This window comes from Halyomorpha halys, unplaced genomic scaffold, assembly GCF_000696795.3.
Source record: "Halyomorpha halys isolate HHAL.00 unplaced genomic scaffold, Hhal_1.1 Scaffold954.1, whole genome shotgun sequence".
In the NCBI taxonomy this organism is placed as follows: domain Eukaryota; kingdom Metazoa; phylum Arthropoda; class Insecta; order Hemiptera; family Pentatomidae; genus Halyomorpha; species Halyomorpha halys.
The window spans coordinates 33,520-47,504 of record NW_027110506.1 but is presented as its reverse complement, the minus strand read 5'-3'; the positions used below and the strand labels follow the sequence as shown (position 1 = coordinate 47,504).

At 33.1% G+C, this 13,985-nt stretch overlaps 1 protein-coding gene across 2 annotated transcripts; it reads right to left on the bottom strand.

The window, feature by feature from the left end:
• Positions 1-2,400: 2,400 nt before the first annotated feature.
• Positions 2,401-12,815, bottom strand: LOC106687390 (lactosylceramide 4-alpha-galactosyltransferase). Of its 2 annotated transcripts, none has more exons than XM_014431254.2 (6): positions 12,613-12,815; positions 6,108-6,362; positions 5,658-5,775; positions 4,922-5,140; positions 4,215-4,428; positions 2,401-2,940 (listed from the first exon to the last, which is right to left on the bottom strand). In XM_014431254.2, exons 1-6 carry the CDS (start codon positions 12,647-12,649, stop codon positions 2,665-2,667), a joined length of 1,119 nt encoding a protein of 372 aa, XP_014286740.1. In that variant the 5' UTR covers positions 12,650-12,815; the 3' UTR covers positions 2,401-2,664. The 2 variants fall into 2 exon arrangements, with proteins under 2 accessions (XP_014286740.1, XP_014286741.1); XM_014431255.3 differs by lacking the exon at positions 12,613-12,815 and adding an exon at positions 12,291-12,547.
• Positions 12,816-13,985: the final 1,170 nt, after the last annotated feature.

Below are 13,985 nucleotides of genomic sequence, written 5' to 3'. Positions count from 1 at the left end.
AAACCCTGAGGAACACCTTGTGACAGAAGCAGGGAAGAAATATTTACTATTAATATTAATTTAATATTTACTTCCCATTCTTTTTCAAAGGTAAATACCCTAAGATCTAATTTACCACATTGTGCAAAGGATGGTTACAATTCCTCGAGAATTATTAATACTACTAGTCACTGCCTTATGTGGTGGTCATTAGAGTAACTCTCCACTACACCCAATCTTCCAGTGGATTTACCTTCAGTCCAGCTTACCTAACCTAACTTTGCTGAATACACAATGTCCGAAATAAATGCAATGCCTTCTATTTGTTCACCTAATCTCTTAAATTGGTTTTTCAACAGAGCTTCGCCGATGATTTTCTTCAGCTCGACATTGGAATAACAAATAATTACCACTCAATTAATTAATTTAAAGACTTTCACACATACAGTTAAAGTAAGGTGATATATTCATAAATGCAGGTAAGAACAAAGTGGACTTTTGTCGGCCAAACTCCAGCCGTTTGTAGGTTTAGTCAACGATTTATTATTACATTATAAAATCATAGTGAGAAGAAAATATGATTTTCTTGATGAAAATTTCCGTACCGACTCTCCTTCTACAATTATATGGAAAAGGTGTGGCAAACACTATTGGGCTCAGATGTTTTAATCACCTCTAAATAATAATTAATCAATTGGTATGATCATGTTTTCCTAAATCTAGTGAGCCCCAAAATTATACAAATATTAATCGATTTTTCGGGTCCCCGAGCATTACCTTCACGTGCCAAAAATACCCTTACTGGAAGGAATGATAATACAAATCGAGCACAGTTTTCTATAATTGCAAATAAAATAATTATATAAAAAAATTTAAGTGAATCTCACTATGCTAGCAATTAGGTTGGTAGAAATGGCACCACTGTTCTTTTCACTGTACAGCTAGGTGGCCTCTGGAAACTGAATATTCGATTTGTAATAAAGTAAATTGTACCAATATATTTAATATAATATCTTTATTGTAAGTTAGATCTCAAGCAAATTAAAAAAATACAAAGAGTTAAAATATTAGTAGATCGTAAAAAAGTGTAATTGCTTAACAGCACATTAAATAATAAATGTTTGATTATCACATCAATATCTTTTTGTTATTTAGATGTAGTTATAATTTTCTGTTTTTTTTTGTTTTTTTTATATTGGGTCAATTCGAAATTTCAGTCAAATTGACTCCTTGATACAATTATAAAGGAGGGAGTTGAGTAAAAAACTCCCTTGATTATTAAATCTAATACTGATCAACAACTTTCCATTTTACTTTCTCTATGTACATTATATTCTATTTTTTTTTAGAATAAAAACCTAAAAATTAGATTTCTGTAAACTAATAACTAAATCAGAAATCTGTATCACCTTGATAAATTAAAAATTATATAGGTATGTATTCCTTAGATATACTCATGCATTATGTTGGTCAAATAGTAGACTATGTTCTTATTCTAAATTTATCAATATTTGTAATTTTTTTTTTAACTTATGTAGGTGATAAAAATATATTTGTTTGTTCATATTCCGTTTATTATGCTCACCGGTTCTAATTTGCAGAATTTTCTCAACTGGGCTGTGATCAATTCAGGATTTTCATGCAATGCTTCCCTGGCTGATCCATGACAAGAGAACTTCAATATTGATTGAATAGATGTCGCACTGTCATCAAACATAAGTTCACAATAGCATTGTAGAGAACTGTACCTTCTATCACACCTGCTTCGAATTATTTTGGAATTTGATTGCTCTCCAATAGCTACAAAGTTCTCTTAATCATCCTTTTCGATAGAGTAATGTCATTGGCAAAAGAGGGCATTTGAAGGTGTCAAATAATTTCACTGGCTTTGTAAGGCTCATCCTACCGATTGTATTAAGAGAGTAACATCAGAGAAAGGAATCAGTTCTCCTGGTAAATTGATTCACCTAGTTAAATTAAAATTCAATAGTTAAAAATTAAAGATCTGCTCTCCCTGGATCCACCCAGCCTCCCAAATAGGGTAAAAATCTGGCGGTCAAGGGTGATTCTGACCAAATCACCTCCTTGCACAATCGTTGGTCTGGTAACAGTACTTCCTTATAAAGTACTAAACCTCTGACCCTTCATGGGTTGTAGCGGTACAGATTTTAATTTTATAGTTAAATAATTAAATTATTTAAAAAGTTTATAAATTATTTTTAGTTAAATTAAAATCTGTACTTTTTTTTTTTTTGTTAAAATGAAAGTTTGTCTTCAATACCTCATACACATACAATTGATATTAATTTATAAAGTTAAAAAAAATTGTAAGTTTCTAACAGCTGTATCATTTTGATACTTGCGCCCTTAAGTGTGACTTTTGGAAGTGCATCTGTCGCAAGGTTCAAACAAAACAAAAAAGTAATTAAAAAAATGTATTTTATGATAAATTCGTTTACAAAAGTTATGAGAATAGAATTAGCTTATATTCCTAAGTATTTTGGAAAATACATATTTATACATTCATATACATTATAAAAATATGTACACTTGTACCATATGATTTATATAAAATAGTACTTCTTTTAAATAAAATATTATAAACATGGAATATAATACTGGTAACAAAATAAAAAAACATTTTACATTTATCATTGGCAGGTTAATGCTGAGTTTTATCACATATCAAAACATATCTCCATTTTTATGGTAGATCGGAGAGCAATAATTGCCTGCGATAATGCCATATGGTTGCTGTGAACCAACATGGACTATAGTATCCTTGGTTAGTTTGTTCCAGAAATGGAGAATGTAAGTATTATTTATTTGATCCCTCACTCTCGGCCAAGCAGTCTCATCGAGGAACTCTTTCCACTCCCAATAAGGTATTGGGTAGAAGAAAGATGGGGGGTGCACAGTTAGTCCACAATCAAGTTTTCCCAACTTGTCCAAAGGCTCCTTCTAATAATGTAAAAAAATACTATGAAAAATGTTCCATCTAACATCCAATTTAAAAGAAATTTTAACATACATGGATTCTATTGAAATTTAATAAAAAGAAAATAAATCTTGAGAGTAATGTTGTTTTGCTAACTTTTTATATTAAGAATTACTTCCCTTCTTTATATAAATACTTCCCTTTAGATTTGAACAAATAGTGTAGACAGGTGACAGGTACTTTATTAGTGCCCAATGTGGATAGGATATAAGGCATATTTTACCACATAATGAACCATCATGCTACAAAAATTACACAGTGTGGACAGGATATAAATTATATTTTACTACATGCTGAAAAAAGAGCATAGTGTGGTTAAAATAAGAAGATGGTCATGCATGGATTCTCTTTAGTCTAGAATTGGGGAGGGTAATATGGGATGCACCAATCCACATTCAAGGGAGGGTGATTGGTTTTGTTGACGGCCTGGATACTGTACCCAGATCCAGATCAGCCTAAGTAGAAACCAAAACATACCTCATCAACATTTATGGAACTTTCTAGGTTCAAATATATGCACACAGGCCCCCAGACAAAACAATGCCTGCATGTTTCAGCAGCTTAAGGAGTTCCTTTGGCAACTATTTTCCTCTGCTCTCTACTGACTTCTGGAAATAATACGACTACCTTTCATAGTAGATTTATTAGCAGACAAACTAAGTTGATTCTTTAAGAGAGTCTTGTCTTGCTTGTACTGACTTAAGCTGAGTGAAAAAAAAATCTTGATTGTTAAATTCAATTGAGGCAATAGCTGGAAAAATGGTGTTCAGGATCAAAAGTCCTTTTTGTGGAGATACATTCTCAGAATCAATGATATCCATTTTATTACTTACTGAAGTTTCAGTGTTCTATGATAATTTTTGGAGTTTGTTGCTACAATACATGAGAGGTAATTTCGTACACAGGCATATCATTTACAAAACTTTACCTAGTGATTTCGAAGAACACAAGTTTTCAGACAGACGCTCTTTTCCCAGATATTGCCTCAATTATAGTCAACCAATTTGTATTTTAATTTTAGATAGCTAAAAGTCTAAGTATTATTTTTATACCCTGTTGAGAAATTAAAAAAAAAAATCCTAAAATATACTCCCTCCTAAAGTTGGCCATATCGTTGACTGGGTTCTTATTATGAATATGTCAATTTTTTCAATATTACAAGTTTTTAGAAATTCATATAGTTGCTGAAAATATATAAAGAATGTATGATTGTTCATATTTTATTTCTTATACTTGCCGCATCTAATTTGCAGAATTTTCTCAACTGGTTTGTGACCAGTTCAGGACCATTTGCAGCCCAGGCAGATCCTTCATAAGAGAACTTCAATGTGGAGAGAGTTTCTTCAATGAATTGATGTCCCACTGTTGTCGGACTGAAGTTCATGATACCATTGGCTAGGACTGTACTTTCTTGTGCACCGATATAATCGTGTCCTAAATCATCCAGAGGTCTGCAAAATATGCCATCAGAATGGAGAATGAAGTATTTTAAGGTAACTACAAAGTTTTTGATAGGAATATATTGAAACAAAAAAATTGTAAATCTATGCTACTACGACCCATGAAGGGTCAGGAGTTCAGTTTTTTAACAGCAGTTATGCAAGGAGGTGATTTGTTCAAGGTCACACTCAACTGCTAGGTTTTTCCCCTATAACAGTACCGTACCTACTTTATAGATGCTGAGTGGGGTCCCAGGAAGGATCTTGAAACCACTTAGTTCACTCACAGCTACAGTTACAGAATGAATAATTAACTGCCACACCCAGGTTGGAACCTGGGTCTAGGAGTTTGTGTCACAGTGCCTTACTCACTTAGCTACCTTGCTTCCTATTCGTATATTGCATTACATTTATTTTAAAAATTAATAAAACTATCTTACTATAGCTCATGTAAGCTAAAACAGGTACTAGTAAAAGTGTTTCTTTTTATTATTTAATACTTTACCTAATACTTATTATATCTGTGTCGAGATATGTTCCACCATACTTGTAGAGTATTGCTAATCGGACCAGGTCTGAAGTGTGCTCAACTGGATATGCAGAGCGATTCAGCCTGCCATTGAGTAGAGTCGCAACTGGAGTATCTGAGAGTAGCCAAGGGATTTCGGCCTCGACAACACCTACATTCCCCAATGTGAGCAGTTCTGGCCAATCCTCTTCCCATCTGTCATAGTAAATTGAACAATAATGAGGAGATAAAGTAAACAAAGATATTACAATTTTTTTAGTCAATTCCTGGTTGGTAATTAGAGGCATTAAAAATACCAATTTTGCTTGTGAATTAACACATAATCTCTAAAAGTCTCGTTAATTACAGGCAGTACCCATATCCTTGTTTCTAAGTTGATTTAAAGTTATATCATTAAGCAGTTTCGAAAATGAACTGTTTAACATCAAAGTTGCCAACATTGCTTGGAAATAAAAATTATTTTTTTTAGATTGGAAGTATAGTTAGTTGCTAACAAAAGCAACAGTAAAAGTTAAGGAATTGATGGACTTATAGAATATTTGGCAATAAGTAAGGTTAGTTGAGGGAAAAGCAATCTGAGTTTTGTAGTGATGTACACTCATTATAAAAATCTGTTTAATAATTTATTTATAAATAAATCTGTAAGTTAATAATAATAATACCGAGCAAATTATCACATAATTATATTTTATTATAATAAATTACTTAATACCTCTGTGAATAATCTTGCACCAATGGGCATGTGTGGACAATGATTATTCTATGGTTAGGATTGAGAACTGCCGTAGAATATATTGCACATGCCTGCCGCTTTGAAAGATGGAGGAAGCCTGCAAAGTAAATTATTAAACTATAAACTAGAAGGAAAAATTGCTCATGGGTACTATTTGAGATCAAACTCCCTCTTTTTCTGTTTTATCATTGTATATTCGATGGAGTAGTATTTTATATAATTATTGTATGAATAAGTAAATCAACACAGTTGTGTTGAGTTGCTGTTCACTTTTACAAAAGTTAGCTGTTAAACAACCATGAGTTATATTTTAACAATACATATTAAACAGTATCTGTGTTTTGATGAAGTATATCAGTACCCATTAAGTCACAATTATTTAGATACTTAGTTTTAACAAAAATAAAGCAGTAATACATATCCCTCTACCTGGTTTAAGAGATGATTTGAAAGCGCATGAGGTCTCCACAAAGAAGACATTGAATGGTGAAGGACTGATGGGCCTCCATACAAAAGGAACTGCTGACCCGTAGTGTCCTTTACTTTTCTTGTTCACTTCGAGAGGTGTGTTGTAAAGAGCCAAGGTTCTTGACTGCTCGACTTGAATAGTGTAATAATAGGCTGAAATGCAAACCGCAAGCAAGAAGAAAATCAGGACCAACCACTTTTTCATTAAGGGGAGACCTGCAATAGATCAAGATATTAATAAATTAATCCATGTTACACATATATAAAAGAAATTCATTTGAATCTAATTAAAAATATAATCTATAAAAAGTTCTAACTTTAGGATAGCCAACATTTTTTTATTTTATTTTAACATAAGTATCTAGAAGAACAGTATGCAAAAATAGTGGGGTGCATGTTGGAATAAAACATAAAATCCTAGTGTATGTGCACGATATTCCGGTTCTAGGAAGTAACGAGATGACAAGGAAAGACTCGCATCTGACTGGAAGAATCAGAAGTAGAGGAAATCTGCTTGAAAATAAATAAAAGTAAAATAAAATTTATGATTGTAAGCCGAAAAATCCACCCTAATGGCATGGTCTGCATGAATGGCAAATCATTTCCAAAAGTAGACAGTTTCAAATACCTTGGATCCACAATAACCTTAGTAAATGATCAATTGATTGAGATAGCCTACCCTCAAAAAAGAAAAACAAAACGACCCTTTTCTTCTCTCTGTCAAGAAAACTGAATTCCCCAAAAATTTATAAAAATTCGAAGCTAAGGGTGTACAATTTCATGATAAAGCTAGCTCTGATATATAGCTGTGATACATGGGCCCGAACAGACACCCTAAAAAGCATAATCAAGAGATTTGAAAGGAAAGTAATTCTCATAAGAACCGGAGCGACCTGGTATCAGAGCCTTAACAAATGGAAGGGGAGAACTACCCAAAAACTGCTTACAGATGCTGGTTAGTCAATATCTCATGATAAAAAGGCTGAGATAGGTTGGACATGTGGCTTGAAGCAAGCCATCAGCATGTTTCTAGACCACAATGAATGCAATATTGGGCAAGAGACCACTTTGGAGGCCAAAAACCAGATGGATTGACAGAATCAACAAAGATGAGAAAGAGCTGCATGCAGCAAACTGCAAAACAGTAGCTCAAGAAGGTATGTTCAGGCAGCCAAAGATCTAAAAGGTCCGTAAAGCCAACTGTAAAAAAAAAAATCAGCTCTTAATCAGTTCATGAGGAGATAATCTGTTTCTACTTTTAACTCGACAACTTTGAGGAGCTGTTCCTTTTGTCACTACAGGCTTTATTTTAATTATCAGCTATTCTGCTCTATCTATAATAATTAATTTTAAAGTACCCCTATTGTAATAAATTTCATTGTCCCAGGCTTTACAACTAGTTCTATATTTAACATATTAGAATATGATCCCTCAAGAAATGTGTTTTTATTTGTTTTATTGTCAAGTATGAAACTCTGCCAAATTTGAGGTACATAAGTGATAGAGAAAAATTTATCCACCTGATACTATGTCTGCAAATAGAAATTGAATAAATTGATAAAAATAATGGATAAAATATAATAAACCGTTAACAGGCCCTAATGCAAAAAAATTACACAGCTTAGAGGAACATGACAAGTTCCAACTACAGGCAAAACAGAATTCCAGGATATTCAAGCACCTCCCTCAACCTCACTGGTATTGAAAACAAGTGGAGGCTGAGTGAGGTTCAGATACTTCAGGGCACCTTATATACAAAATATCTCAGATATATAATCGTTTCAGAAATAGATTCTCCCTGAGAATCTTTCATTGAAAATACCTCATTTTGTTGAACATTTCAATCGCGTGCGTTGAAAAACTAGATTACATTTTAAACTTTACTCAATTCCTAACTAAAACCTACATAAATAAAATAAACAAAGTAACTTGATTCAACATGACTAAAATCTAACAAATATCATTTCGAAATTCTTGTAACTAGAGAATGGATTTTCATGCAATCACATCTTTTGTTCCCTAACTTCAAATTCCATCAAAACCTCAACAGAAATTCGGATCATGGAAAAGACATTCAAATAAGACAATTTTATTTTTTACAAAATTTTACCTATTGGGTTTTTTTTTTTTTTTTTTAGAATTTTGCCCATTTTGAATTTTTCTGCACAAAATTGCACATTTTATTGTTTTTGACCTAAATTATGATTTTTGTTGCATAAAATTTAATGCTTGGACTAGGTTTCTCATATTGTACTCATAAAGGTGTATGGATGCTGATACTTATTTTTTTTTTTGACCTGCGAAAAAAAAAACAGTGCCCAATGGAATTGAATAGTATTTACGTGTGGCTTTGAGTAATTATTAAAAAGTTTCACTGGAATAAGTTTGTTATAGATCACATTCAATGATATTTTTTACAACTTGTATTTTCAGTATGCCTCATTCTTCCTTCAGATTTTTATGACTAGTAGGACTTTTTATATATTATATAAACTATATATATTATTTTAAATTAAAAAAATCAATTGGTCTGAACAATAGTCATATATCTATACATTTTTAATGGAGCTAATGTTAACTGCCTACAAAACTAAAACTACCCTAATTCAGCCTGTTTCGATCTGTGGCACCGCCTATACATAAGCTGTTGTTCTTACAGCATGGACAGTAATGAACCTAACTTGAACTTTTATTTTTTAATTGGCGTTCGAAATTTTTACCTGGGAAGTTTTAAAGGAGTGTTGATATTTTACACTTCCCATGTTTTAAGGTGCTGAATACAAATTTGAGGTATGTTTTCTATATTTTGTCCGAAAATGAAAACAACTCAAAAATTAATCTTTTTTTTTCCTCACATTACATTATTCATGATATCAATACATTTTGAGTGTTAAAGTGGAGGTTGTTAGGAGTGATTCTTGTTCAGCAAGAACACCCTTTAGAAGCGTGGGAGCTACTGTTAGATGTTTCAATTTTGGAGTTGATAGTTAAATCAATTCATAGAACAAGAACAGTGAGTAAAATTTCAGCGAGAAAGGAATGCCCGATTTACATGCTCTAATATAGCTGTTGAATTTGGCGAGATATTTGGTTTGGGAATGAATAGGAGGTGCTTCCTGTTTTTTCTGAATTATATACGCTTTGACGACGAAATTACAAGACAGAAGCGGCAGAAGATCGTTCGGCTTTGCCATGTTAGTGAACATTTCCAAAGGATCGTCTCAAATTGTCAGAAATCTCATTCTCCGAAAGCCGAATTACTCTTCATGAAAAACTAAAAGGGTTCAGGGGCAAATGTCTCTTTCTCCATTATTTACTGTCGAAACCTCGAAAGTATGGTATAAAAATCTATGCAATAGTTAAAACTGAAGTATATCACACACATAATTAGGAAATCTTTGCAGGCAGAAAAAAAAGCGGAAGGTTCGCCATTTGCACTCCCCTCCTTGACGTGGTCAGAAGAAGACTCTCTGTACCCTTGTATAAAGACTTGACGATGCTATTGACATTTCTACAGGTTCAAAGAAAACACCGCAAAATGAGCACTTATTACTACAAACACAAAGGGGGGGGATGATGAAATTTGCGAAACTATAGTGTTAACCGTAACACTAGATGATGGGACTATGGTCCTGCAAGAACCCCCTCCTCCACAACAGTCAACCAATCTACACAGTCTCTTACTTTATCTTTCCACCTTTCAACATTTAAAAGCTTTAAATCCTCCTCCACATCGTTCAGCCATCTGATCCAGGTACATCCTCTTTACCGTTTTCCATCTGGTTTACCATAAACCATTTTTTGGGTATCCTTTCACCGGGCAGATCCATCAGCTCCTCATACATTCTTCTCTAAATTCATATCTCCGAGGCTCCTCTCCATATCCTTCTTAATACTTTTCTTTCCCAGGAGTTGAGCATCTGTTCCGCTTTTCTTGTATAGGGTCATGTTTCACACCAATAGATAACTACTGCTCTTACGATGGTTTTGTAAATGACCACTCTCATACTTTTAGAGGGAGCTCTTAACTTCAAATTTTTTTGGAGTGAAAAATAACATCTATTTCCTGCTGCTATCCTGGCCTCTATTTCGCTCTCCACTTTGTTATCATCTGTAACCAGGCTTCCTAGGTACTTAAACTAGTTTACAGAACTGAAACTGTGGTCTCTGAACGTCACTTTGCTAATCTCTTCCTTATCTTTTCCTGAACTTATCATGTAAATGTCTTCATTCTCATTATTAAGGCCTAGTTCAAATGCTGCTTCTTCGAATTCCTGGAATTCCTTTTAATGCTGCTCGGACTCTTGCGGCAATGACTACATCATCTGCATTTATCTGCATATGCTAAATGTTGAGACAGTCGATCGCAAATGGTCCCTCCTGGATTAAATCCCTTCAGTATAGCTGGAATTAATTCCCAGTTTATTCTCACTGGCAACAATGTAAAAGCTGTAAGACATCGGTTTTTTAAGAAACTCGGTGAACAATTGGCGAAGGATATTTTTCAGCTACAAATTACAAGCCTCTCTTCATGAATGGAAGATCAATCATCACAATGCACTCTAGAAAGTATAGTTATATCTGACGAAACTCCGCTAGTATATGCCCGGGTGTCGATGACGTCCTTTGCATATTAAAGATCAAGACTGATTGTGGTGTTTATATTTATCCCGTCTTAAGAATTTTTCTTTTATCTTTGCTGCACGAAATTTCAATTTCTTTTATTTTTAATTATTAAATCATTATTTATTTTACGAATTTGTCTGTATTTTATGAAAAATTAAAATAAATAATGATGTCACGAAACTAACAATTAATATTCAGTTAAATTAGTGGTTCTGTAGTTGTAGTTCGCAAAGCACAGGTGTACGGGAGCCTCCAGAGGTAGCTTCGGTTACACATATTTTATGAGAACTTATTGATAAAACTTTTTATTACATTTCCTCATGTTTGATGTGTTAATGTTTCGGTATTACAAAGTAAACGTGCATTAAAAGTCCTTCAAAATGCTCTTTTAAGCCGGCACATTTTCAAATATTTTCCTGGAGGGGTGACTCCCCTTTGCCTCAGTTCGGGAGTGGTGTTGATTCGCACATGGTTCGATGCCTGGCTTAGTGGTCCGCAGGCTCCTATGGTTTGTAAACTACTCAGTCAAATGATTGAAGATTCGAGTTCAATTATTTCCCCTCTCGGTCACAACTTCTATTTTGGCCAGGGGCAAACCAAAATCCCTCCATGTCAACAGGGCTGTTAGACAACTTAAGTAGTGACCTAATTTCCATTTTATTCCGTAGCGTAACACATTTTAAACCTACAACCCTATTTACGACCTATGGAATAATATTTTCAATTCATTAATTCAATATTGCACAAAAGTTGAACGTTTTGTTCTTTTTTAACCAAAATTGCACTATTTTGATCATTTTTGCATTAAATTTGATGTTTAACGCTTTTTAAGGCTTACTTAGATTTTTAAAAGCTTAACATGTTATACTTAAACCGTATTTCCCTTACTATGTATCCCAGTATTTATTTATTTTATTACTATATTGCTTATTCAATTTAGAGTTTAGAATAGAAACATATTCAAATGAAGTAATGCAAGTAATTGCCATTGTTTAACATGAGAAGATTTGAATTAAACGTAATGAAAACAACAAGTGATATTCCTGAAATAGTATTAATCAGTAGTAATCTTGGGAAAATATGAAAAAAAAACTCTGTTTATAAGATTATTTGTTATAAAAAACGTTGATTATTACTGTTTTTTCATTCTTCCAGTCTTTCATTATTCCGCCTGACCTTCTTGTTAAGTAGCAATTTCTTATTTAAATTTTCACTCTTTTTACTAAATGGTGAGTATTTAGAAAGTTTACTTACAAAAAAAAATGTTGAGAAGAGCTTTTCATGCATTAATATTATAAACTGAAAAATAAAGTTTATTTTTGCTGCACGTTTTTAGATTTTTTACTGCACCATAATCCGACCTATCATTATAATCTTAGTTCAAAAGATTTTGAGGAAATATAGAATTCATTAAAATATAATTTTTTGTCGTAACTCATCCCAAAATTTGTCATAGGAATAGAAACTGTTCAGCGCAAGTATTGGGTAAAAAAAATAAAAATTAGATTGAATACTCACTTTAACAATAAGGTCAACTTGATGCAGGTTTGGACTTTCACGTCTCAGTCAACGTCGACACACGAACACTAGCTAGACTGAATCGAGAATTAGTCGCCGTTTTGGACAGCTGATAGATAAGCATGTTAAAAAGCAAAAATTCGTAAAAACAAATAATAACAGGACCGTTAAACAATTCTCTTTTGGATTGAGTTTTTAACTGATTAAAAAAAAATTTCTCAGCCCCAAAATTATAAATTAACCGCTACAAATCATTTGTAATACGAAAGAACTTGTTTAGCTCTGCGTTATGTTATGTTATCAGTACAAAAGCTGTACTGACCTGTTGCTGTTGTATAGATGAAACATCTTCTATTCATTATTTTAATTTAAAATACGCTGCATAAACATCCGAATTAGTTTTAAAAATCAACTTGACACTATTACACACCCACATAAAAAAAATTGCTACAATAAACGTGATTTTCGATTAGACAAAAAATCACAGCCATTAAATGCTTCTCAATCTAATAGCATTTAAATTAAAAATCTTCAGGGATCTGTCATTTCTATATTCACATTTATCTCATATTTTAAGTTTCGTATCTTATCTTTGGGATACCACTTAACCTCAAGCAAATAATTCATCAACTCCTCGTATAAAAATAGAGAAATGAAATTATTTGAAAAGTAATCGTAAATTTTAAGTAGTTTGTATTTTTATTTTATTGGGCGAAATATAAATATAGCGACAATAAGAATATATATCTAATAATATTTTTTAATTATTATAACAAAGTATTTTATCAATCTTTACCAATGACTTACTTTCTAGCGCCCATATAAAAAACTTTCAGGTTGCCGTAGTACAATGTGCACACTACTGAATTCAAAGAGCTGACACACTCTGTTTATTACAAAGTAAATAAGCGATTATTTGGCACGAACCTCTCCCTGATACCTTATCTCAACAACTCAATGAAAACAGACCTTTCAAAACTCTTCCAGATGTTTAAGTAAACCTCATAAATAATTTAATCGAATATGGATTTTTTTTATAGCCATGAATTTATGAGCGATGTAGAGTAGTCGTGCTATGCACATTTATTTATTTTTTTTATTAACGGGAGCGCGGTTCCTCAAGAGCTAAATCTAGCGCTGGGCTGCACCACAGTATAAAAAAAAAAAAAAAAAAAAAAAAAAAAAAAAAAAAAAAAAAAAAAAAAAAAAAAAAAAAAAAAAAAAAAACTCTACGGACCCGAGTTCGAATCTGGCTGAGCAGAAAATTGTTTTCTGTTACACTGTAGCCGTGGGTCAATTCCTATGTGTTCTGGAACCCTCCATGGGTCCACCCAGCCGGCAGTTCAGGCTGGAGGCTTCAGCCTCTTAAATTGGATACCTTTAATTGAGTAAAAATCTGGCAGTCGAGGATGATTCTGACCAAATCACCTCCATGCACAACTGTTGGTCTTGTAACAGTGGTTCCTTACAAAGGAACTCCTAAATCCTAAAGGAACTCCTGAACTCCTAAATCTGAAGCAGTACTGATTTCTCTGGTTAATTTTAAATGATCAAATCAATTTTCATAATTGGAGTTCTGGCAAGGCCAGATTCTCCACTCAAATTGAGTGTTTGCGGCTTTAACGCACTTGTTCAGCCTCCACTGACTCATTACGATGCGGCGAGAGGGATGTGCTGGGATCTTTTGAGCTCTGT